At 31.4% G+C, this 25,447-nt stretch overlaps 7 protein-coding genes and 1 long non-coding RNA gene across 14 annotated transcripts; 5 read left to right on the forward strand and 3 right to left on the reverse strand.

The window, feature by feature from the left end:
* The first annotated feature begins 6 nt into the window (after positions 1 to 6).
* On the forward strand, positions 7 to 3,782 carry Rush (rush hour). 3 transcript variants are annotated; one of them, XM_070672413.1, is made up of 8 exons: positions 7 to 140; positions 585 to 649; positions 927 to 1,064; positions 1,455 to 1,518; positions 1,859 to 1,984; positions 2,103 to 2,209; positions 2,292 to 2,549; positions 2,625 to 3,782. In XM_070672413.1, the coding sequence occupies exons 1-8, from the start codon at positions 125 to 127 to the stop codon at positions 2,652 to 2,654; spliced, it is 804 nt and encodes a 267-aa protein (XP_070528514.1). In that variant the 5' UTR covers positions 7 to 124; the 3' UTR covers positions 2,655 to 3,782. The 3 variants fall into 3 exon arrangements, with proteins under 3 accessions (XP_070528514.1, XP_070528516.1, XP_070528515.1); XM_070672415.1 differs by having other exon boundaries at positions 1,928 to 1,984; XM_070672414.1 differs by lacking the exon at positions 7 to 140 and adding an exon at positions 314 to 503.
* Positions 2,303 to 7,131, reverse strand: LOC139111852 (uncharacterized). Its single transcript, XM_070672410.1, has 8 exons — positions 6,810 to 7,131; positions 6,412 to 6,709; positions 5,958 to 6,111; positions 5,727 to 5,869; positions 5,428 to 5,627; positions 4,903 to 5,299; positions 4,536 to 4,817; positions 2,303 to 4,392 (listed from the first exon to the last, which is right to left on the reverse strand). The coding sequence occupies exons 1-8, from the start codon at positions 6,897 to 6,899 to the stop codon at positions 3,980 to 3,982; spliced, it is 1,977 nt and encodes a 658-aa protein (XP_070528511.1). The 5' UTR covers positions 6,900 to 7,131; the 3' UTR covers positions 2,303 to 3,979.
* Positions 7,132 to 7,512: 381 nt separating this feature from the next.
* On the forward strand, positions 7,513 to 9,340 carry LOC139111892 (uncharacterized). The gene is made up of 4 exons (XR_011547297.1): positions 7,513 to 8,361; positions 8,441 to 8,702; positions 8,820 to 9,076; positions 9,192 to 9,340. It is a non-coding gene; the product is annotated as an uncharacterized lncRNA (long non-coding RNA).
* Positions 9,341 to 9,563: 223 nt separating this feature from the next.
* Positions 9,564 to 10,739, reverse strand: LOC139111891 (HIG1 domain family member 1A, mitochondrial-like). The gene is made up of 3 exons (XM_070672483.1): positions 10,618 to 10,739; positions 10,067 to 10,178; positions 9,564 to 9,987 (listed from the first exon to the last, which is right to left on the reverse strand). The coding sequence occupies exons 2-3, from the start codon at positions 10,152 to 10,154 to the stop codon at positions 9,800 to 9,802; spliced, it is 276 nt and encodes a 91-aa protein (XP_070528584.1). The 5' UTR covers positions 10,155 to 10,178; positions 10,618 to 10,739; the 3' UTR covers positions 9,564 to 9,799.
* A 43-nt stretch (positions 10,740 to 10,782) lies between these two features.
* LOC139111888 (formylglycine-generating enzyme) lies at positions 10,783 to 12,836 on the forward strand. Of its 3 annotated transcripts, XM_070672478.1 has the most exons (5): positions 10,867 to 11,577; positions 11,681 to 11,852; positions 11,979 to 11,995; positions 12,095 to 12,162; positions 12,274 to 12,836. In XM_070672478.1, exons 1-5 carry the CDS (start codon positions 11,046 to 11,048, stop codon positions 12,427 to 12,429), a joined length of 945 nt encoding a protein of 314 aa, XP_070528579.1. In that variant the 5' UTR covers positions 10,867 to 11,045; the 3' UTR covers positions 12,430 to 12,836. The 3 variants fall into 3 exon arrangements, with proteins under 3 accessions (XP_070528578.1, XP_070528579.1, XP_070528577.1); XM_070672477.1 differs by having other exon boundaries at positions 10,783 to 11,577; positions 11,726 to 11,852; positions 11,979 to 12,162; XM_070672476.1 differs by having other exon boundaries at positions 11,979 to 12,162.
* Positions 12,837 to 12,980: 144 nt separating this feature from the next.
* Positions 12,981 to 21,715, forward strand: LOC139111885 (ankyrin repeat domain-containing protein 12). The gene is made up of 9 exons (XM_070672474.1): positions 12,981 to 13,489; positions 15,506 to 15,709; positions 16,992 to 17,246; positions 17,372 to 17,508; positions 18,065 to 18,559; positions 18,723 to 19,231; positions 19,430 to 19,970; positions 20,189 to 20,641; positions 21,286 to 21,715. The coding sequence occupies exons 1-9, from the start codon at positions 13,363 to 13,365 to the stop codon at positions 21,463 to 21,465; spliced, it is 2,901 nt and encodes a 966-aa protein (XP_070528575.1). The 5' UTR covers positions 12,981 to 13,362; the 3' UTR covers positions 21,466 to 21,715.
* Positions 21,716 to 22,193: 478 nt separating this feature from the next.
* Positions 22,194 to 23,890, forward strand: LOC139111889 (transmembrane protein 70 homolog, mitochondrial). The gene is made up of 3 exons (XM_070672479.1): positions 22,194 to 22,986; positions 23,092 to 23,457; positions 23,539 to 23,890. Exons 1-3 carry the CDS (start codon positions 22,888 to 22,890, stop codon positions 23,758 to 23,760), a joined length of 687 nt encoding a protein of 228 aa, XP_070528580.1. The 5' UTR covers positions 22,194 to 22,887; the 3' UTR covers positions 23,761 to 23,890.
* On the reverse strand, positions 23,883 to 25,325 carry LOC139111890 (polyisoprenoid diphosphate/phosphate phosphohydrolase PLPP6-like). 3 transcript variants are annotated; one of them, XR_011547296.1, is made up of 6 exons: positions 25,123 to 25,325; positions 24,819 to 24,953; positions 24,633 to 24,732; positions 24,451 to 24,563; positions 24,178 to 24,251; positions 23,883 to 23,977 (listed from the first exon to the last, which is right to left on the reverse strand). XR_011547296.1 is itself a non-coding variant. In XM_070672481.1 (5 exons), exons 1-4 carry the CDS (start codon positions 25,129 to 25,131, stop codon positions 24,178 to 24,180), a joined length of 630 nt encoding a protein of 209 aa, XP_070528582.1. In that variant the 5' UTR covers positions 25,132 to 25,319; the 3' UTR covers positions 23,883 to 23,977. The 3 variants fall into 3 exon arrangements, 2 of the variants coding, with proteins under 2 accessions (XP_070528582.1, XP_070528583.1); XM_070672481.1 differs by having other exon boundaries at positions 24,178 to 24,563; positions 25,123 to 25,319; XM_070672482.1 differs by having other exon boundaries at positions 23,883 to 24,563; positions 25,123 to 25,322.
* Between the last annotated feature and the right edge of the window lie 122 nt (positions 25,326 to 25,447).

Here is a 25,447-nt window from a genome sequence, read left to right on the forward strand (position 1 = left end):
GGGTGCGTTGCCATTGCTCGGTGGAACAGTAAACAGTGTTGATGTGTTGTTATATGTTATAAATGGTGAAATCAGCGAACGTGATTCACGCCTCTCGTTGTTGTCAGCCCTGATTCATGGGATCATGGTCGACCGATTGGGTTAGTTAGTGCCTCGTTTATTGCATTTAATTAATATTACGCACCTGCCGAAGAAGCGAGGCCCCCCCGGGTAATCTGTGCGACACGCGGGGAGGCCGCGTCTCGCGGTCGCGAGTGGACGCACTGCGAATAGCGGTTGTCGCCGTCCCCGCGGCAGCGAATAACGGTTCACGGGGTCCGTCTGGCCCCCGTGTTGATGACCCGTGTGCTTTTGACAGCTCGGACAGCCCGGAATCCCGCTCTATTTGCCCGCTCATCCCGTCGCTCTAAGTTGTCTCTGTGCCTTACGTATTTTAAACTCCTGACATAGAAAGAGAAAAAACGGGAAGAGCGCAGCTAAAAAGAACGGGATGCTCCGAAAATGTGGGTGTGTTACGAGCGTAACACTTAAAATGCTTTAATTCTTTCCTCGCCCATCCTCGGGTGGGATTTGGTTTGTTTCAGTGAACAGCGAGGCCAATGCCAGGCGTATCGCAATGGTTGAAAACTGCTTCGGCAGTTCGGGTCAGGTAAGAGAGAGAGAGAGAGATATATATATATATATATATATATATATGTAGAGTATATGTGTGTGTGAGGGAGAGATTTAACAAAGCTTGTATAGAAATTTATGAATTTATAAAATTATAAATTTATAAAAAAAAAAAACTTGTAACCATCGCGGTAACTCATTGGGTGCATTTACCGAGTGCTCGGTGATTACTCGTATCTCTTGAATATACCCAAAAAATTATTGAAGCAAGAAGAATCTTAAACGCAACTAATGACGAATATTTTTCTTTTCAGCCACTTGCTGTGCCTGGCAGAGTCTTGGTGGGCGAAGGAGTTTTGACAAAGATGTGCAGGAAAAAGCCCAAGCCACGGCAGTTTTTTCTATTCAATGACATACTGGTTTATGGAAATATCGTGATTAATAAGAAAAAGGTAAACACTTATTTTTTATTTTTTTTTTACTTTTTTTTTTTACTAAAGCTTGTTACAGTAATGCATAAAATAATGATAATATTGTTGCGCTCTCACTTGTAAGACGAGCGTATGCCCGGACACTCAAGTTCAACCGTCGCGCTCGCACTCAATTTATTAATGCACCCACACGAGCTCCTGTAATTCGTACCCCTACTAACAAAGGAAATTCACGGGTTTTATAAAAGAACCAACTTTATTAGAGAACGAGAACAATTACAAAAAAGCGAACTGTTTCGAATCTTCGCACGAGACAATCGCGCGCGTATCGTAAACTTCTCGTCGAGCAAAGCCGCAATAATATGATAAATGCTGCTAATAGTAATACTAATATTAATAATTTATTTGTAGTATAACAAGCAGCATATAATACCACTGGAAGAGGTAAAGTTGGAGTCTCTAGCAGACGAGGGTCGTAAGTATATTATTTCTGTTATGTACACTCGTATTTACATTGCAGATTCTGTTATTTTTATCCACGATATGCATAGGACTTCGAAAATCTTTAGAAAAAAATTTTTAAAGCATGCACAAAAAGAATTATTAGTATTGATTTTATTTGTTAATGTTTGATTTTTACTAAAAAATAAATAAGAAATTTGAAACACATTTTTTAATTTTATTTAAAAAAGAATAAATAGTGCACTTACTATATTTTTTTAATTGTGTCACATAGTATATGGATCAATAATCAAATGAGACCATATATGTATACATCAGAAAATATTAGTGCAGTATTGGATTATTATTTATAGAATATCGTAATGGATGGCTCATTAAAACAGTAACAAAGTCGTTTGCTGTTTATGCTGCTACTCCGACAGAAAAGCAAGAATGGATGGCACATATCACAAAATGTATTGAAGATTTATTAAGAAAGAGTAAGTGAGAATTTAATTATTACAAGTATGCGTATTTTTGAAGATAAACCCAACTTATACAACGAATTGCTTTTAATTTCCTCTTTTTTTTTTTTTCTTTTTTTTTTCCTATTTTTAGGTGGAAAAAAGCCTGTTGAAGTGCATGCAGCAGTTTGGGTACCAGATAATGAAGCTACAATTTGCATGCATTGCAATAAAACACAGTTCACAGTATTAAACAGACGGGTAATGAGAAAATCAAATATTTTTACTAATTAATTTACAAAATATTTTACTGAAAAACTGAAATAACTACCTTTTATTTTAGCATCACTGTAGGCAATGTGGGGCGGTGGTTTGTGGGCCGTGCAGTAATAAAAAATTATTACTGCCTGGACAAGGAAACGGTAAAGCTGTCAGAGTCTGTTTACAATGTTATGATGCTGCTAGTAAAATCAAAGCTATACCCACAACTGCTGTGGATAGCCTTAATAACAAAGATCCGCAACGTAATTCCGCTGATAGTTCAGGAGGAGACAGTTCTGGAGACGATGACGATGGAAATAAAGAAGAAAATCATGATGAGGTAACTTATTTTTTTTTAATAACAAAAACAAATATTCTTGCAATTTATACACGTACATGACATTTGTCTTTGTAGCCTAAATTCTATTCAACGCTCGGCCGATGAAAACGACTGCATCATATTGAATGGAGATATAAAAAAATACATAAATTCTACGGAAAGTTTTTTAAAAATTAATATTAAACTATGTTATCAATAATACGTAAACGTCATTACAAGAAACACTTCTAAATATTACATTAGAAGAATTGAAAACGAAAATTGCGTATGACGTTAAATTCTGCCAAAATTCATAAAACACATATCATTAAACATTTATCTAACTTGCATTCTGTCATTTTTAGTAATAAAAAAACCGTACATTTTATTAACGTAAAATTTAAAAAAATAGTAAAAAATATATAGATAATTAAAAGAATAAAATAAAGTATCAATATTTTTTCTAAACTATCGGAAATGCACAATTAAAAATTAACAAAGATTTGTATTTAGTTGATGCAATTACGTAACGATCAACACATAAACCATTATGTAAAACAATTATTATTAGAACCTTTTTTTTTTTACTCTTTATCAATGTATATATATTAAGAACATGCCACGATTGTGCCTTTTTATATATTTAATTGATCAATATCAGATTGTATATCTGATATTACAATTAATGCGTCATATAAAACTCGGAAAAGATTAATTTTTAATGTATACATTTCTTCTACCTATTATTGCAAATATTTTACTAAATAAAAACGTAGCACTTCAAACATGATATCTGTGAATAAACTTGTTGTGTTATTATAAATTTATTAGTGTTATTCGATGAAATAATTAATATCATATTGTCTTTTGGACGGCAAGAGACCGAATAATGACCAAAAGATATAACTAATTTATTAAAATCAATATACAGAGAATCTCAAGAAAAAAATTATTCAATTAATATATAAACAATAGGCAAAAAATGTTTTTTTTATTGATATATAAGATATTGATATCTAATCGCATTGATGTAAAAAAATTAGGAAGGAGGCGAAACATTATTTGTACAAAAGAGAACATTTTTTTAAATTTTATACAAAATTACTTCGGAATATTATATGTTAGTCTGTAACATGATAATATACTGTGTTTTCATGACTATTTCTACTAAATATAATGTATAAATATATATGAATATGTTATATAAAATATATAATAAGTTCCACTACACGAAATAGAAAATGTTAGTACTAATTTACGTCTCTCTTTTGTCTTAAAAGTCTTTCGAAAAAAACTTTATACATTTATTACAGTAGTTACAACTTTAAGACCTCTAATTTTTTTTTTACATAACTTTTCAATATTTGTCACAAGAGGATAATACAAAAATATTAACAAGTTTTTTTTCTCAAAAAATTCAATAACAAACTTTTTGTAATTAATTTATAATTTTATTTTTCTAGCTGTGCATTAGAATTGCTAACTTCTAACAATTTTTTGTAACGCTTTATCAGATCACTAAAAGAACGTCTTCCCGGAACATTTTCATGTTTTACAACTGTGTCCTTATTTTCATCATTTACCAGTTGTACATCTGTAAATTTATCTAGTTCCTCAATTGTCTTTATTTCGATTTTACGTTCAAATTTATTTCTTGCTTGTTGCTGAGATTTTACTTGCGAGACGTTCCGTTTTATTGAAGTGAACTGTTCAGATGAATAAGCTCCAAGAGACTCTTCACAATTAAAAAAACTCTTTGCTATAGTGTTTAAATCAAAATCTGATGAATTGGACATTTTTTCTACGGTATTTGTGACAGAACTGGCTTGCGCGACAGATGACATAGACATCATACTAGAATTAGCTGTAAACATATGCATATAATATTAATAAATATATAATTTTAATTCATATATATACGATATCGAGCTAATAATAAATTCTAATTTATTGAAACAGCGGTTTTATATAATGGCAAAATTGAATAAATTAAAAAAAATTTCTTACCTTTTCTATTTTTATGCGCATGTGAAAAAGAAAATAATCGAGAATATTTTTTTTTTTCTGCACTTTCATGAAATTCTTTTATTTTACATGATCTAAAACGCATATTCAATCCTTGTTTCTCATTACTGTTTGCTGTAGTATTGTCTAATATAGTGCTATCGAGGTTGAGACGTGATCTAAATAAATTCGTTTTTAAATTTGGTGTATAATTCTGATTAGGTTGCACTCTCGAAGGAAACTGGGACTGAGAAGCAAATCTTGAAAATAATGATTTATGTGTAACTGAAAAAAAGTAAAAAATATTTGTTAACATAAAAATGATTTGAAACGATGCAACTTATAGTTTTTCCTTTAATTTCGTACTTACTTTCACCCGGAGTAAATTGCAATAGTTGTGTATCATTTTTCTCATCTGTACAATTAGTTTTAATTTTGATAAGAGGAGAAGGCATAAGAAGCACACTGTTTAGAAAGGGTACCACATTTTCATTAGATACAAGTTCTTTATTTTTCTCGCACAAAATATTTTGTGTTTTTTTTGTGAAATGTATTTTTTCATTTATGCTGTCTAAGAAAGTTTTGAACATATTGTGCATGGATGTCATGTCTTCTGCATTCGCTTCGACGTGCAACAAACACTGTGACAGATCTACCAAATCATTTTCTTTCAGGCACTGATATATTTGATACAGTACCGAAGTAAACAAATGAACAAAATTGTGATACACCAATTTGTTATCATTATACAAGTGATAAAAGTAATACTAAAAGAAAAAAAATTTTATGAACAAATATAAAATACTGAATACATATCTACTATTTTTTAAATAATTTTGTTTTTTTAATTAATTAATATAAGGAAAATTTTGTGATTTACTTATTATTCAATTACCTCAATGTCAGGTGGACATGATAATTCCGATAACAGAGAACAATTGAGTTTTTCTAGCTGCTTGGTATCTAGCGCTTTCGTATCGTTTAACAAACGAGATATCATGTTATTTATATTCTCACATACTTTTTCCAGGTCCTTTAATTCTGAGTTTAGCTTTTGTATATATTGTATATTTTTGTCTAAACTCTTTTTCCACACTAAAACCCATGTATATTAATGCCATACATGCAATTTATGAAATATTTATCTAAGTTATATATATATATATATATATTAAAGACAAGTATTATTCTAACATGATATGACTTCTGTATCTTCAACATTTATTAAACGTTTTTTTATAGGCTCTGCAACTGGAACTGTAGATACAAATTTTTTCAAAGATTGTTTTTTATCAAACAATTCAGTTTTAACTGTAGAAAGATGTTTTTGCTGTTCTCTAAAAGAAGAATAAGAAAATTTTATTAAACTTGTAGTACATTAATCATCTTGTACTATATCATCTAAGAAGAATTAAAGAATACTACTCTAATGTAAACTTTGCAACTTTTTCCAATTGTACAAAATTTTGATGACAACTCAATATATTGCAAGTGGCATTTGCTTTAGACTGCTCTAGGTATGTTTTAACCAAGTCACTTGCAAGACTCAATTTTGGTGCAAATAAAATTTGCTGTATACCTGAAACAATAAATAATATTAAGATATTATCATAATATTTAATTTTATCTGTATGTAAAAAATGTAAAAAGTTAAACAAGTTTAATATATTTTTAATATGAAACTGTTCAGGTAGCAAGACTTATTATCCAAAAATGACAGATACAACTATCTAGAAATTTTACAAATGATTCAACAAAGTCATCTTTAATACTAAAGCCATTTTCATAGTTATTTAACTTTGTTTAAAGTTAATGCCTTAATACTGTAGATTAGATTTAGCTGTTTAGATTACTAAAATTTTACTTGTTTAATATATACCATCACTCATAATATATGTTTTTAGTGTAAGCTGTGATAATTTCCACATTATAGTAATAAACTTGATGCCACTTGCTCTTAGCAAATAAGAAGTAAGTACATGTGGAAATCCCATGTCAGGATTTTCTAACACAATGGTGTTCAAGTAAGCCTTAATAACATTACGATACTTGGTTTCAGTTTGCTTGCAAGTTACTGGCCATTCAACTAGCTTTTTAAAACGTTCGGCGTCATGTATCATCAACAAATAATGCGAAACATGTAGAAATCCTGCAGTGTTTGGTTTGTCAAACATTCCCTGTAACACACACTCATTATGTTGACACTGATGAAAACCAAGAAAAGTGGTAATAAAAAATTGATATTCTAAAAATAAATCAGTAGTAAAAAAAGCTTACCTCGCGGAAAAGTTTTTTGAAATCACGATCTGGTGGAACTAGTTGATTTAAAAGAAAAACGTTTTGGTGAAAAGATGAGCTGATAGCCATTTCGAAATACAACTTTTACTCCACGAGAAAAACTGACTACAGCTCGCAGCGCATCAGTCATTCATTCGTTCCCTTAATTGGCACAGAAGTTTAAAAACACAGAAGCAAATAACGCGAAGAGAAAATTATGCACTTCTTCCACCTCTCCGTTCAATAGCATCTATTCCTTAAACACAAGCAAGCACCAAGGACAACTTGGCACAACTGTGGTTCAATTTGAACATATCGTAATATTCATAATATCAACGGCCGGTAGGCGGCATAAAAACGTGAAGGCCTCTTTCGAAGCAATGGTTCTCTCGTTTGGGGTGATAGAAAACCCTAGCGCGCTGACCAATCACAGCGCTCCGTAGATCGCCTGATTGCGTGCTCGCAACGCGCTTACGTGACTCGTTCTACTGCAAACGAAAAGACACGCGGCCACGCGGAGAGCATCGGTTTCGAGACGAAGACGTCGAGGCATCCGCGTGTGTTCTCTCACGGCTCATCATCGTGTACCTGTATCTAGTGAAACGCTGTGATTGGTCGACGCGTAGTTTCCCTAGCGCGCCGACCAATCACAGCGCTCCATCGATCGCCTGCTAGCGAGCTCGTATCAGACTACGTGGACACGTGCTACTGCGTACTACTAGAGGTCTCGGCGAGCACGCGGTTCGAGTTCGAAACGAAAATGTCGAGGCATCCGTGCGTCGTAGCCGGTTTCTAGTGTCGAATTCGAGGATTTAAGACGGTCGCAAATGTCGTGGACTATCACGCGAGTGTCCAGTGCGCAGAACAATGATTCGACAACTATTGCGTACTACTAGAGGTCATGGCGAGCACGCGGTCCGAGTTCGAAACGAAAATGTCGAGGCATCCGTGCGTCGTAGCCCGTTTCTCGTATCGAATTCGAAGATTTGAGACGGTCGGGAGTATCGTAGACTATCTCGTGAGTGTCGTGGACTATCTCGAAAGTATCGTGAACTATCTTGCATCCGCCATCGTCAGAACGTGAGATCCGCACCTCGCGCACGTCTTCTCCGTCGCGGCTGAGACTCTCAACGTGTTTCGAGTGATTGATTTAAAGAACTTGAGTAAGACAGTTCGGGATTTAAAGAACTTGAGAAAGACAGTACGGGATTTAAAGAACTTGAGAAAGACAGTGCGGGATTTAAAGAACTTGAGAAAGACAGTACGGGATTTAAAGAACTTGAGAAAAACAGTGCGGGATTTAAAAAACTTGAGAAAGACAGTTCGGGATTTAAAGAACTTGAGAAAGACAGTGCGGAATTTAAAGAACTTGAGAAAGACAGTGCGGAATTTAAAGAACTAGAGAAAGACAGTGCGGGGAACGTTTCATATCGCGGCCGTATTTCGTTCGCCGCTTGGTGCAAGCACAAGAATCAACCTGACATCCCGAGGACATCCTGAGAGGAGGAGGAGGCCCAGGAAGGGTATCCTGCCCCGGCGGAGCAACCCCAGGGTAAGTATAAATTTGTCTTTGGAATAAAATGCTTTGAATGTGATATCTATAAAATAATTCTTTAATTTGTGTGTTTCAGATCAAGAGAAACTCCGCTGCTTCGCATCGATTAATGAGAACTTAAAGTGCCGTGCGCCGATATCAGTCATCATACGAACCGCAGCCGGTTCGTCAGTCGTTTCGGGAGTGCCGCTAGTTTACGGACGTTTTTTTATACGATTATTTTTTACGGGAGTACGTTCGCGAGTTACTTGTGCGCGGAAGGATGGCTCGTCACGTCCCATCTGGGAGGATGAGCAGGCCCACCAGGAGGCATCATGCATCGGCGGAGCAACTTATAGGTAAGCATGAATTTTATTAAATTATATCTTTATTAAAAAAAATTTTTATCTTTTTTTTTATTAATCTTGTTAATTTTTCGGCACGTCTACATTAATATTTTTCTTTTTATGTTACAGCCACCGGCAGAAATTTACAACTCCGCTGTATGCAGATTGGGTAAGCCTGTAACCTGTTTTCTTTTTCAGGATTTTCTTTTTTCAGCAGTGCGAAAAAATAACGCGCGATATAGTGTTCAGTAAATTTCGCGACAGTAGAATCACGGTCGGGATGATTCGCGAGTGACTTGTGCGCGGAAGGAGGACTCGTCACGACGTCCAAACTGAGAGGAGGAGCAGGCCCGGGGGGCATCCTGCATCGGCGGAGCAACTCATAGGTAAGGATAAATTTATTTTATAAAATCTTTGTTAAATAAAACATTCTACTTTTTTTTAATTAATTTTATAAATAACTTACATGTCTACATTAATATTTTTCTTCTTATGTTACAGTCACCGGCAGAATTCTTCAACTCCGCTGAATGCAGATTGGTAAGTCGCATGATTTTTTTTCGTAGTTCGTAATTATTCAACTAATCAACAAATTCATAAATAGTATACCGCAAAAATAAGAAATTAATTTTATCTCATCTTTTTATTTTTAAATTGTTTTTTAGACTCTAATAAAAATTTTTGATATTATATACTTGAGACTTTTTGCATTTATGCCAAAAATTTATTAAAATTAAAATTTTTTTATTTGCTAAAATTCTCTTACATAATACAACATTTTCATATTTAAATAATTATAATTATCATAATAACAAATCGTATATGTATATCAATTAATATAGTATTGCAAAAGGAAATGTAAGGATCAATAAATATTGAATGCTTTTTTTATTATTAACTTATACAAATTTATAATGACTGAAAGTTAGTTAATAATTAGTTAGAAAGAAAAATTATAAACATTGTGGAGTATAGAGTTCATAATAATAAATTTATAACAAAATAAATTACATATATTTCTTTCTTTCATAAAATGTGACTACATTTTTTTTTTTTCATTAGTTGTTTCGAAAAATAGGTTAATTTAACTATTACTGTAATATTCAGCATCATGGTTCGTTTTCATCATGTAATATATGTTTCTTTATCATATGGTAACCCATTCCTATTGTCAAACAAGCTATAGCTGTTCCTTGAGCGGCAACTCGTAAATTTAGTAAATATAATTGGGCAGATGTCTTCCTCTTTTTAAAACCATAGGCACCATAGCCACAGATACCTACCAAACTTATTAAACCTATTTAAAAAGCAATATATATAACATTTATTAATGACAAATATATATACTTTTATGAATTTTATATAAATTGACTTACTTGCTATAAGGAATGGTGACTTTCGTCCCTTTTCTAATACTTTCTCTGATAGAGTTTGATCTACTATGTCATTATCAGTAGTAGCCATTTTAAACAATAATAGTTTGCCAACCTGAAATTATATTTAAATCAATTAAAATGAGCATAAGGATTATACATTTTTCAACATATTCTACGAAAATTCTAAAAAGTTCACAAAATGACCCTGAATCTTTCAAGGACAATTCTCAGCTGATTTATTTTCTTCAAAATGTCTGAAAAATATATGAGGACTAAGTTGGATAATAGGACTAAAATAGGATATTTTATATGGATGTCCTAAATGTCTTAAAGATATACTAAGAACATACGTATGCTATTTAAGACATATTACTTACAATTATGATAAAACATTAAAAATAAGATTTAAACTATTATTTCTACTTTTAACCTATAATTCATATTTAACCTACAACTAATATAAACCTTTTAGATACAATGACAATTATGAACATTTCGTATTAGCAGAAAAAAAGAATATGTCAAGCATTTTTACACAAAAATGTACTCACTTTGGTGCAACAACTCAATAAGTACCGTTGAAAAGATCACTACGCAATAACACGTTCGTATCCGTTCGTATCCAATACTACTGAACCGGCCGTTACGGGCGTAGACTGTAGAGCATTAACGCAACGCGCAATCGCTCACCAAGCACACACAATCAGTGTGAGTTTTTGCATCTGATTGGTGTATGTACCATTCCTCACCGTTTACTCGAAAGAAATTGATTGGTTCACTAGCAAGTACAATAAGAAAATTAAACAATTAGTTTCCTTACGCATATACGTATGTGATATACAAAAGTGTGCGTTCTTGATCTTTATCTTCTTACATCATCTATTTAGAACTTCTCTTTGTTAATTTGTATTGATTACTTGTTTCGTGATTAATTTTATTACACACTGTTACGCACAAGGACGTGTTTTACCGAACTAAAATGATTCTCTTGAATTATTTCTGTAAAATTTATATAATAATTGTTTATTGTTATTTATATGCAAATGCTCAGAAAGACAATGTATGTTCCCAATGCACAATTAAATTGAATCGACAGTCTATTTTTTATCCCCAAAAAGAATCTTGTCTTGTAAATAACATTAAATTTGATACAACTAATATAAAAGAGAAGAATTTAAAGAAAATGGCCAAAATCAATGCCGGTACATATTTTGTAGGAACGAACAAGTCAGTTTTTGTAGGTGATGGAGAAGGTCCGAGACGTAAAGTAGTATTAAATAATTTTTATATAGACAAGTTTGAAGTGAGTAATGAGAATTTTATGGCTTTTGTAAATGCTACTGGGTATATAACTGAAGCAGAAACATTTGGAGATTCCTTTGTTTTTGAGGACCTTTTGGCACAAAGCACAAAAGATAAAATTAGTAAAGCTGTTGCTCAAGCTCCTTGGTGGTTGCCTGTGAAACAAGCTTCCTGGAAACATCCAGAAGGCCCAATTTCAAGTATAACTTGTACGTATGAAAATGGGAAAGAATGACTTTTCTTGTGAGATATATTTGCAAGTTTTATTAAGCTATTTTCTTTAAATTATTGTATTAATTAGAAGGTATTTAGTCAGAATGGATCATCCTGTTGTTCATGTTTCTTGGAACGATGCAGTTGCTTACTGCAGCTGGATGGGAAAGAGATTGCCAACTGAAGCAGAATGGGAAGTTGCATGTCGTGGTGGTTTATCTGATAGACTCTATCCTTGGGGAAATAAACTGATGCCAAATGATCAACATAAGTAAGCTAAACTTGTATTTATAGAATATGTATTCTTGTAAATATATTATTTTTGTTGCACAAATGTGTTATACAATAATTTAATAATATAAGAAATATAATAAAAATTTGTGTTATTATGTTACAGAGCTAATATTTGGCAAGGTAATTTTCCTACAGAGAATACTGAAGAAGATGGATATAAAGGCACATCACCAGTTACAAAATTTTTACAAAATAAGTATGGTTTGCATAACATTGTAGGAAATGTTTGGGAGTGGACTGCAGATTGGTGGATAACAAAGCATCCACATGATCAACAAATAAATCCAGTAAATATTTTTTTACATATAAAATTATAACGAATATATTTTTTAATATATATGTTACATATATTTCATTTCATATTGTATTAAAGCAATTCTTATTGGATATATTTGTAGACTGGTCCTTCTAGTGGTAGTGATAAAGTGAAGAAAGGTGGCTCTTACTTGTGTCACCAAACTTATTGTTATAGATACAGATGTGCTGCACGTAGTCAAAACACACCTGATACATCAGCCGGAAATTTAGGTTTCAGATGTGCTACATCTGCATAGATAAGATATTAAAGTATAAAGGTATCAAGTTTCAAATTAAAATAATATAAATATAAACTGAGATTCTGCACAAGGTTTTTTTGATCCAGTTACATTAGCTGTACTGGTTCAAAGATTTCTTTATATAAGCATACTTATATGTTATGTTTGATATTATTTTTTGTAATCAATTATATTTACTACAAATACATAAATTTCTATATTGAATTTTAATAGATAAAAAGATCTTTTTTTTTTAATTTTTTTTTTCTGTAATTTATACTCTACCATTTGATTTTTTGGTACTCATTCGTATTTATATAAAATACTCACATAACTGAATAACTCAGTATTATTTTTTTATTTTTTATATTTTATAAGATTTCAACAAATTTTGATTTAAAAATAAGTAAATATATGTACAGTTATGCTGGTGAATTAATTAAGAATCTTGGATGTACCGCAAATTATCGTGATACAATTGTGCCAACACAACAGATCGGAATATAAACCATATGGATTGCGTCATATTGCGCACCGTGTCCCAGAATCAGTGTCGCGAATTTCGTTTTCAAAGTGAAGACCCCGCACGCCGCGCATACATATGTCATGTGAAATCGAATTATCGGCCCGGGAAATGATAATACGCAAATCTCACGCTGTGTGAATATTGTTGTGTACATATCGCGTATAAACGTTGGTTGCTGTTATTGCGGCGTGGATGACAGCATTTTGTCGTTGCCATTATTGTTGTTGATCCCGTGTAAGCTCAGTTGGTCAAAATGGCGTGAACCGACCGCGCGTTTTTAAGGTTATCTTCGCTCGTGGTGAGCTGAACCGCGCGACGACACCACGTACACTCGACAATCGCGTCCGTTTTCTTTTCGTACGAGTGTGCGTTTCACGTTTGCACTTATACACGTTAACGTCCACGTTTTTTGCGTCGCGAGTTACATGAATTATGAGGACGGAATGCCCGCAGGCGGTAACAATCGTATCCGCGATTATTACCCAGCGCGGATGTCCGAACGGCAACAGCTCGCGCTACTTTTGCAAATGACTTCTCAAGAAATGGTATCAGGTGAGCGTAAAAGATAAATAAAGTAGATTCTTTGATTAAATCGCACGCATGATAGGCAAACATGATAAGAGCGGGAAGTAAGGTTGTAATGGTAAACGCTGTGAAATTGCGCGCGCTTTTCTTGCCTAGTTGGATCTCGTCAGTGGTTATGTTATTTTTATGTAATTAATTATGATACAAACTCGTCGAAATTCTTTAAAGTAAGTTCCCAGACGAACAACAATGACAATAATTCATGACGATGTTTTATAACACATTATTGATTATGTTTATTAGTTTATTCTTCAAAATTAGACAATGCGATTTTTGTGGTAATTACATGGACAATTAAGCGTCTTCAATGCCATTTTTCTATATATGACTTTATGCGGGAAAAGCAAAGGAATGCGAAAGATCTAGTTCCTTCATTTGAATAAATCTTGCTATCCTGTTTGCCTATATGTTCAGGTTTACCAACTATGCAGTGCAATAGACAGGTGAGCTCATATCCAAAGGTGTTTTCCAGCAAGTGATATAAGGTGACTTTTGGCGATAATTTGGTACATTTGGAACATACAGTCATATCACAAATTGATTTCAACATTTTTTTAAGTACTTATAAGAATGTGCAATTAAATATAAAGTGGGAACCATTTCTTTCATTTATAATGGATAGCTATGCAAATAGAAAATTATGATGATGTTAAACTAGCACAAGATGCAGAATGAATTTAAATGATAAATATTATATTCAATAAGAAGTTCATAACAAATATTTAAATTAACTTAAAAATCACAGAAATTAAATTTGCATATTAAAAATGGTAGCAAAGTATTTGAAGATGCATTCTCATATTTTATTAGCATATACAAAGAGCCATTTGATGTAATATCCTACATAATGTAATATCTTAAATTATAACATATAATTAATTATAATGTCACTATCAATAAAAATGTTTATTTGTTATTTATTAATAAATTTGGTATTAACTTAAGACAATACTTGATAACAGTTTGATGCTAATAAATCTCATCTACCACTTACTTGAGATATTAGAAAACAAACATGCAGGCTTGCTAATTTTGGAAATTATAAGCAAATGTTATTTTGGCTTAGATGTTTTAGACCCATGAGTTCCCGGAGAGAGTTAATTTGGCTGTAGTTCCAAAAGGCCCCTATGAACTGACGAGCTGAAGTTTTTGCTGCACACAATTAAATGTGGGAATGCTAAATATAAAGTATTGGCTCCGGCAATCAAGCAGAAGCCGAGTTTTAGAATTTTTCTTCCTAGCGGTAAGACACACTTTTGACTTTTAGATAGGCGAAAAAACTAATCTAACAAATTATTATTAATTAAAAATGAAACTTGTTATTAATAGAATTAAGTTTGAGTTAGGTTGGATTAATTATTTTGAAGTAGCAATGCAGGAAGAGGAACTTTTCCCTTTCCCATACAAACAATTTTTTTTTTGTAAATAATTAAATAATCGTAGGTTTTTGATTTTCCATATGAAGCAAGTTTCACTCTACGCTGTTTCCTGTAAGAGAAAAAAAAAACAGATATATATTTTCTATGTTTTTTTTTATCATTGAAAAGATTTTTATATTAAAATTTATTAAAATTAAACTTAAGGTTATAAAACCATCATTGATAAATAAAACTTAACTTTAAGTTTAATTAGTTATGTTATTGAATTAATTACATTTTAATTATAATATAATTTTGTAACATGAAAACACTTCAGCAAAATATTTTTAATTATGGTTTTTTCGCATAAAAATCTTAGAAATTGGTTAATCACATAATGATAAATTAAAGTAAAATTTATAAAACTTGGTTTCTGCTAAATTGTTGGAGTCAATACTTTGTATTTAGTTAACTTATAAATAAAAAAGCTAAAACTTTAGCTCGCCAGCTCATTGAAGTTTTTGGAACTGTCTCCATTAATTTTATTAGAATAATAATTTTAGTTATATAAAATATCTTTTTAATTATATAATTTAATAATTATAATATTTTATATTATAACTAGGTGGAAATCGCGTAGAAAATACAAATGTAACAAATACATCTTCAAGAACATCATCGCTGCAACATCAGCGCAATGCAAAAGGTCGCTGGTCGAACAAAAATGGAGAATCTCCTATTCAAACGGCAATTAATCGTAAGGAGGACTTTCGAGTACGACAGGTGCTTGTGAATGGTTATGATATAAATGCATCCGAGGAAATAAATGGTAAGTTAAATTTACGGAAATTATAATTAATTATCAATAAAACATGCTTTCGATAAATAGTTAAACTATTTTCTGAGAACATTTTTTGAATTTGCTTTAGTTTTATTTTTTAACTCTATTAAATTAAAAAATATTTTATAAATATTCTGTCCTTTATTAAATTTTTATATTAAAAAGAAGAAGAAAAGAGAAAATAAATTTTTAAAGTGATTATTTCGCAACTGTGCAAGTATGTCCGGGATATTCCTTTATTGATAAAGCCTCTGCCGTATATAATACTAGATTAGAGATTACATTTTTTGTGTCTTGTCTGCAAACGAGTCTGTGTGTAACAATGTGCATACAAGAACGCTACATATATTACATTCTTAACGAATGGTGGGGCAGACCAGACAGAGAAAGGCAATGTCTAAGCCTACTAAGCCCATCGTTGTTATTTGGTGTTGCACTGCGCAACATGGCCACTAGCTTGCGAGAACTCGCCGAGAAGACGTGATTGTGCATGTGTCATATATGTTACACATATAGACTTTTCTCAAGAGATCGTTAGATGTCACTGTACGTGCTTTAAACTGAGTCGAGTCTGCTTCCACACGATAATTCTTTTGTTAGTCTCGCGAAAATCGTAGGTGTGATATTTAATTTGTCCATCGACGGCATAGCTGTTGGGGGGCGGGGCGGGGGGAAAGAGAAGAAGATAGTGATCGATAATTGTGCCATCGATTGAATTGCGACGACGAGAAAATTGCAATACTGCCGGACTTTTGTATTAATGTATTTTATTATAGTGGACGTTAAATAATGACAATCCATTTGTTACACGTCGAGGCAATCGAGCATCATAATATCGTCACGTGTACATTTAATTCCTGCCAATTAAAACTATTGATTAGCTGTAGAACTTTGGAGGAAACGAAGGCTTGAAGAGATAGAAGAATTGCTCTGTTCTTCAATAAGTTTGACAATCATGACGACGTCGGTGCTTAATGGAGCGACCTGTGACGGGACTATGAGCTTTTATTAGATTTCTCGTGAATTTTTAAGAAAGAAAAATTTTATTTATAGAAATCTCCAGCGGTTGAAAGTTGTGATATTGCATCGGTACTGTTAAGTGAAATCGATTAGTGAAACAGTGTTCTAACCTTTCACTGTACGCCATTGTGTCATGTTAAGACACCGATAAATCTGCCATATCGCGATCAGTTATATTACCATTTCATATATAAAAAGAAAGTAATCTTCGAAAAAATTTGACATGGAGATCTTTCGAACTTATTTGTAGGAACAGACATTGCACGCGCTGCTGATTCACCTAAAGATAAAGAAATTACAACAGCCGCTCCTAGCAGCCCGTGTTCTCCTGCTGAAACAAGCACAGTGGTAGCAACGATAACGCCATCAAGCGACCAACAAGAGCTACAAACGCAACATCAGTTCTATCAACACGCAGTCGGAAGTATTGCAACCACTACATCGCACGTTGCTGAGGATAGTGGAGCCCTTTATGAAATGCGGAGAACACCACCGCAAAATAAAGGTAAACTTCAGACTTTATGGATTTATTTATTTTATAGTAACTATATATATATTTTTTTTTTATTAAATTCAAATAATTACAATAATTTTTTTTTTTTAATTAATATTTTGTTTTTTTTTTAACAGTTGACAGACAGTCGGGAACTGGACAGTCTGGAAGCTCGCCAAGGGTGACGCTCCGACTCAACCAGGTGCGTGGAACGAAGGATGAAAAGAAAGGAGGCAATACTTCAAATTCCCGCCAGGGCAACGTGAACGTACAGGTATATATATTAATAATAGCAACATTTGATATTAAGGCTACGTTCCAAAACGTCTTCTCCGAGAAAAATTTTACTCGATGTCTGTTCCGAAACTGTTTTCGAAACGGTTTCGTAATGGACATCGAGTAAAATTTTCCTCGCTGTTTCTCGCTGTTTCTCGCTGTTTCCTGGCAGAAGACGTTTTGGAACGTAGCCTAAAAAGGAAAAATTATGTTTTTAAGAGATGTTTAAATTAAATTAGTTTTTAAAATCCAGATAATAGTAATAAAATATAGAAAATTTATTAAAAAAAAAAAAAAACTGCTTTAGATTGTATTATAAATTTTTCGAACAATTTTTACCAAACATACAGTAGAAAATAATTATATTTAAAACTAAAAAGTTAAATTTTCTGTAATTTTAAGATGTTATTTATTCAATTATTCTAAGAAAATTAATTACCAAATATATAAAAATTGTAAATATATTCCGTGCATTATGTAATATTGTACAAAGTAACGTATTAATTGTTATATTTATTTTTAATAAAATCTTTATCGATAAATATTGAATGTAGAGTCAAAACTCAATGGAGGCCTCATCCAAAATGCCGATTAATGTGTCTTCGGCAAATTCGAGTATCGTTTCGGGTATCGGTAATGCGGCATCATCTACTGACAGTGGTGATGTATACGAGTTTAAGAGCTCGAAAGAGCCAACGCCAGTGAGAAGTACAAGCTTGTCTCCAAATCCGGACAAAGACAAAGATGGTAGCAAACCTTCAAACAGCCATAATAATCAAACTGGTGGAAATAATACATCTACCACCAATTCGTCGACATCTGTTACTGAAACGACGATGACACCATTAACTTCTACCGATGATGCGTCAGCTGCATTAACGTCTTCACCATCATCAAAACGTATCTTTGAAGGTGATACTGCGGAAGAGCAGGATGAAGAAAATCGACGCAAAAAACGCAAGGATTCCGAAGGTGCAAAAGAGAGTACGAAAAGTAACCCATCGGGAAGACAAAGTACTAGTAGAAATGCCGCTAGTAGTGGAGAAAAGGTAAAAATTTATATTTGATTAGTAATTACTTATTAAACTGTAATTTATAATAAAATATAATTTAAATAATATAAACTTTTTAATATAATTATAATTATAATTCTCAAATTTTTTAATTTATTTTATGACAATGGTGTTTTTTATAACATTTAATCGCTTGTAGTGTATTAAATCTGGTAAGCAAGGATCTGGCGCAACATCTGGTAAAGGAAGTCAAAATACGAGCTGCAATGCAGACAGAAAGAGCCCTAGTGCTTCTTCAATGGCCAGTAGTCCAAATACTTCTAGTTTAACAAATGCAAAGTCCAGTACACCGGCAACACCCGAGTCTGATGGCGAAGAGGATCGATCGAAATGTTCCGATTCGAGTTCTGCACCTAAAGTACCGCCTTTAAAAATAGTTATTCCACAGAGCACTGCATCAGAGCAGGAACAAGGCAATAGAAATGGTAAAAATGTTACAAATAGAAGTCATCAATTGCCCTATGTCGTTGCTAGTTCAAATAACAATGATTCAAACGAAAAAGATCAAAGCCAATCGACTAGCGGTACAACCAGTCCTACAGAAGGTAGTATTAATACAAAAGGTGAAGATAAAAAGGATTTTAGTACGACTTTACATGGAGAAGAAAGATCGACGCATCATCAACGTGTACTGAGAAGCTCTCACAGGTTAAAAAAAATTCTTGATTTTTAATTTGTTTACGGTATTAAATTACAAAATTATTTTCTATAACTTTTTTTATTTGTAATTTTGGCTGGAGTTCCGAAAGAGTCCGAATACATATATACACAGAGTGGCAATAAAATCGGGAATCCGACTCTTTCGGAACTCTATCCTTACATAGTCTTACAATTACATTGTTACAGAACTGGTAATGGTAATAATGGTTCCACGGTGCCAAAAGAAGCTGTTCCTTCATCAAGTAATGGAAATTATTCTACCTCGTCACCTTTGCCAGCTAATACAACTATAGATCGTTCTAATAATTCTTCGCCGCAACAAAGGTATCACTCGCCTACACCAGAAACAGCCAGCTCCGACATGAATAAAATTATTTCGTCGGAATCTTCGAGTACGGGAATTATCTCAAAATGTAATACAGCCATGGAAAAGTTAGACAAAAATACAGATGCTGCTGGGAAAAATCAAAAAGATAGTAATATGGAAAATGTGGAGAATGTCTCAGCAACAACTTCTTCAACGATATCTAACGCTAGTACACCGGCACCACCTGTTGAACTTCATCCTAGAAAAAGAAAAATGAAACCCAGCAAAGAAGCACAACAGGCTGCAGCTACAGCTGCCGCCAATGAAGCGGCTGAAACTACCAGCACGGGACCAGAAATTCATCCACACGATCAACCAATTACTAATTGTTATCAACTATTTCTCAATATTAGAAAGCAGGTAAAGTATTTACACAGTACTGTCTCTTACAGAATAATAAAATTAATTCGTCACTTTGAAAGTCATAAACAAATTGTTTCACATATTCTGTTTTTACTATTCTATATTTTGTTTTTTTAACAGTATGTATAAAAATTACAAAACTAAGTAAAACATGAACAAAGGTAAAGAAAAAAAGAAATAAAGTTGCACGTTAATTTTTTAAATATTTTTTATAGATCGAGAGAAGACGAAAAGGCTTATTTCCAGTTCAACCAAAACCTCCTCAAGGTTTCAAGGATTATTTAATGAATCGCTGTACATATGTATTAGCTAGTAATGCAAAAGAACCGAATATTAACCCACCTGTTAATTTGCATGGATCTATGAAGGATTTGTATATTGAACAAGAAAAAGAACGATATCGTCTTAGGATGCAGCATGTAGTTGAAAAAGAAAAGTTAGTTCTATCAGTGGAACAAGAGATTCTTAGAGTTCATGGTAGAGCTGCCAGAGCACTTGCTAATCAATCCCTTCCTTTTTCCGTTTGTACGATTCTCAAAGATGAAGAAGTATATAACGTCATTACTCCGGAACAAGAAGAAAAAGATAGAAATGCAAGGAGTAGATACAACGGTAGATTGTTTTTAAGTTGGCTTCAAGATGTGGATGATAAATGGGAAAAGATAAAGGTAAATATATTTTTGCAGTTTATTAATTAATTTTTTTTTTAGTTAAGCTTCCTAATAAAAATTTTTAATGTCCGTTGTAATTGATATTTAATGAAAGTAAAAAATCAAGTATTTGTTTAAAATTTTTACAAATTTTTGATAGAAAATATCGAATTTATGTTTTTAATTAATTTTGATTTTGGTTTTTTCATATAAATATAAGTATAATGTTGAAGATTATAAAATACAATAAATAATTTATTAGAAAAATTAATATATGTATTGTTTCTTAAAAAATCTTTAAGTGAGAAAACTTGGCAGCATTAAAAAAAAATCTTTTATGACTAAAATAAATTATGTTGAATATAACGGGCAGCTAACTTAAAAGTCTTATAAATATGATTTTTCGATTTTTATGAACTTGTAATAAGTTATATTGCATTTAATAGATTTTATTTAAAATATGGTAAATATTTTCAAAGATTATCGATCTGTATGAATTGGGTAAAATCTTGATAAATGTAGTCAACGTTATCATATCAATTGTATCCGATATGGAAACCTTATGAGCTACAGAATTTAAAATAGCGTAATATATTTATATTTATAAAATATTTAAATTTTTAATAACTTAATTAATTTTTATATCTAATTATTAATTTCAGGAAGGTATGTTGTTGAGACATCATAATGAAGCAGAGTCATTACATGCCGTTCAACGAATGCATTGGGAGTGGAAATTGAAAGAAGTAGGACTCTGTGAATCGAAAACGACACCTCAGATAGAAGACCTTCATATTCCTATGGTGCATGTTTCAGATGATTTCGATTTATTACCAGCTTAGTGTACAATATATGTTTCCTTCTTGGTACACAATTTTTCTGATGTCTTCTAATTAAATAACGAAGACGATAGCTTTAATCTGTGATCTCTATTAATACATGCACTTTTATTATTACAATGCAAGTTCATATCGTAAACGATTGTTACAAAGACACAACAAACTGCAGAAATTTTTTAAATGTTTATTATACTGTAATTCGTAATTTAGAAGAATTTCAAAAATAAAAGTATCGACTGTTACTTAAATGGAATCACATTGCGTTATATCAAAATTTTAATTATCAACAGAAAAAAAGATTTTAAGACTAAATTTGAAATATGATTAAAAGTTTTATAAAACAGTGGTAATTTTACAGCAGAAAAGTAGCACGACGTGCCGTGATAATAAATAAATTTTTTCAACAATCTGATTACATAAAACAAAATTTTGGGATCGAGTTTTATTTAATTAAATGTGATTTTTTTTTCAGAATTTTCAACAATATAAGAGATTAGATTACTATAAAAACATAGGAGTAAAAACCTTTTTCATTTTATGTGTACAATTGAAATAAATCAAAGTAAAATCGATTTATTAAAAAAAAAAAAAAACCAAAATATATCCATGTGTGCCTTGAATTTTTATTGCAATAGTTTGGAAATATTGATAAATTCATAAATGATTCTGTATCTATAGCTAGGACAAAATAACTTAAAAGCATATGGCATTATGAAATGACAGTAAATATTACTTTAGTATTGCAAAATAAAGCGTAATTACATGTAATTAAGTATATATTAGATATCGACAATATTTCTCATCGTAATTTAACTAAAGCACAACTATCTAAGTAACGTTGTCACAGTGGGTATAATATTGTACTAGTTTCTTAGGATCTATGTTAGAATAAATCTAATAAAATTCATTTGATGAAATTTGATACTAAGCTAATAATTTTACTCTCTAATTTATTTTACATATTTAGGAAATTATTTAAAAAATTTAAAGAATTTTTTATTTAGTAAACCAGTATATTCCACTTTATTTTAAATTAAAAAATGAAAAAAAGAAGTAAATAAAAATAATATACGCAATATCTAAGATGCGTTCGAAGAGATGCTATTCATGCAATTTAGCACTTCTTTTTCTTCTAATTCTATACATTAGAAGAAGAAAATAGTGCTAAATTGCACGAATAACGTCTCTTCGAATGCACCCTTATAAAACTTTAGATTTTTAGAAAATTTTTTTAGAATTTTAGAAAAGCAGAGCTCTCACTGGATATTGTGAGTCGCGCGTCACGTAAACCGTGTTGGTGTTGATGGTGTTGGGTGGTGTGCAGGAACCTTTAGAGTTACAATAGTTCCATAAATTGGTGACACAAATTGATGACAGTGATACAATTTTTTAATCACTATTTTTAATTGTTATTTAATATTTAACATGACGCTTTTACTACGAGCCTGTACATTTCAGAAGAGATTTTTCTTTAAGGATTTCAATAATTTGAAATGCATTATACGCAATGGTTGTATTTTTGAGGTTAGAATAAATTTTTATTTTGCTACATTGTTGTAGCAGTTAATTTTACAATTAATATACAATTTATAGTATTAATATAAGTTAACAGAAATTTAATTTTTTTAGGAATATTCAGCAACACGTAATGTAAAGTTCTTACATAACGCAAGTTCTTTTTCTCAAGATTATCAAACAGAAAGAATTGAAATCTATTACGGACCTTTAACTAAAAAAATTAGAACTCTTAAGCTTTTTTCATTATTAACTTCCTGTACTAGTTTCATAATACAACCATTTATTTACATGAAAGCAATGGACGACGATAATATAGGAGTTTTCTTAGGCCTATTTGCCTGTATTGGATTTTTTGCTGTAATGACTCCTTTATTAATACATTTAGTAACAAAGAAATATGTAACGCATTTGTATTATGACACAAAAAAAGATATGTATATTGCAAATACATACAATTTCTTTGCTCGAACAAAAATGGTACTTATAAATTTTATATTATATATAATATTTTTCTATAATGTAACTTTATATTTCAAATAATATATTTATATATTTCAGCTACCATTTACACCCAATGATGTAAAAGTACCTGATGTAACAGGTATGTTTACAAACTGTGTTATAAAAAATATCCCTTTGTTTTTTGAACAAAAATTTTTCTCTGACTCTAGTCATTATATTCGCATAATGGGATATGACAAACCAATAGATTTTAAACTAAATAATAGTTCTAATCAAACAGTGTATAATAGCTATATAGAGAATAAAAATAAACAGTAATTATAAGATATCATTAAAACCTACCTAATTTGTTCTTTAAACTGGTAATTGTTTGATTTAGTGTCTTTATCATGAATATCGTGAATAAAGAGATATTTATGTTTTTAAATAATTTCAAGACATACTAATTTTAATTTTTATTTTTTATATTTTGTCTTAAATACAAATTTGCAGTTAATATCGATATATTATTTAGTTGTACTGCTTCAATACATATCTGAAAAAAAACATTTTTTAATATCTAATAAAATATTAATAGCGTATTAAAAATTATTTAAAATTTTGCTCTATAGTATATATAAAACAATAAAAAAATATTTAATTAAAATATTAGGCAATGCATTTGTAGAACAAAATTAATGATTTTCTTAAGAACCTATTAAAAATATTGTAGAAATATATTAGAATATAACATACTCAAACATCATATTCGGCTCCGGATAAATTTTCTTCGGTAATCCACCAAATTAAACTTGTACAAGTCTTCCGTTCTAGATATATATATTTTATTAGCAAACTTTGGAATATACCAAGAGCTATCCCTACCAAAATATCACTAATATGATGTTTTCTCATTAACAGTTTACACATGCATACTGAAAAAACCCATGCTAATAAGAATGGTGTATATATCAAAGATATAGGCCACAGATAAAGAAAAAAATATGAAATATATGTTATGCGACTTGCATGGCCAGATGGGAATGAATCTTTTTCAGGAGTTAAACTGCCATTGATTGTAGGTCGTCTCCTTCTTGTAAATGCTTTTAATACAGCAACAAGAATAATATCAAGTATTAAACCTGAAAAAAATTTTGTCCTTTAACATAATTTCTAAATGCACCATGTCATTAGTTATATCTTAAGTATACCTATTAGAAGATTAACTTGCATCTGATACAAATTTGAGTAGTTCAGAACCCAGATCAACATAAGATTAGTTCCTAGCCATCCTATGCCATTACATGATATCTATAAAAAATAGTAATAAGTAAAAGAAAAAACTAAATATATAAAAATTTATATTATGCTTTTTTAATTAACAAAGTATATCTTACATCGAAAGCTTTGTGATAAGTCTTCAATTGTTTAAAAAAATTAATTTGTTCTGCCCAGGAAACAAATGCATGTGTCAAATAAGCATCAACTGCTAAGAATTTCCTTAAAGTTGATGGGATTTCTCTTTTTTCCTCCTGAAATATAAAATAATCTTTTTTATCGCAAACTTAAAAATATGGATAAATTAAAAAATTAATTAATTAACTAAAAATATGTACAAATACAGTACGTTGATCTATACAATATAATTAAATAACGAATAAAATAAACATAAGAATGATAGGTTATAAATGATTGACGTACCATTATCATATATTACTTTGCAACTAAAATTGGTAGATAAACGTCCAAATGCTGTATAAGTCGCAGAATTTTACGTACACATTCTTACTTATCACATACATTCTTACTTATCACTGCATCTTATCACATATGCTGATATGCAATAAATTCTCCGATTGAACTTGAGTCGAGGTGTTCTACTGAAAGTGAAGTGGAACTCAAGTTTAGTCAGACGAATTGTGGCTTACAAAAAATATTTAGTTTCAAGCCAGAAGTCGACCATTCACAGTCAACTGTTTTCCACTGCAATTAGTCCATTTTCTAATCAAACGTAAGATAAAAAATT

Source organism: Cardiocondyla obscurior, linkage group LG25, assembly GCF_019399895.1.
Source record: "Cardiocondyla obscurior isolate alpha-2009 linkage group LG25, Cobs3.1, whole genome shotgun sequence".
Lineage (NCBI taxonomy): Eukaryota > Metazoa > Arthropoda > Insecta > Hymenoptera > Formicidae > Cardiocondyla > Cardiocondyla obscurior.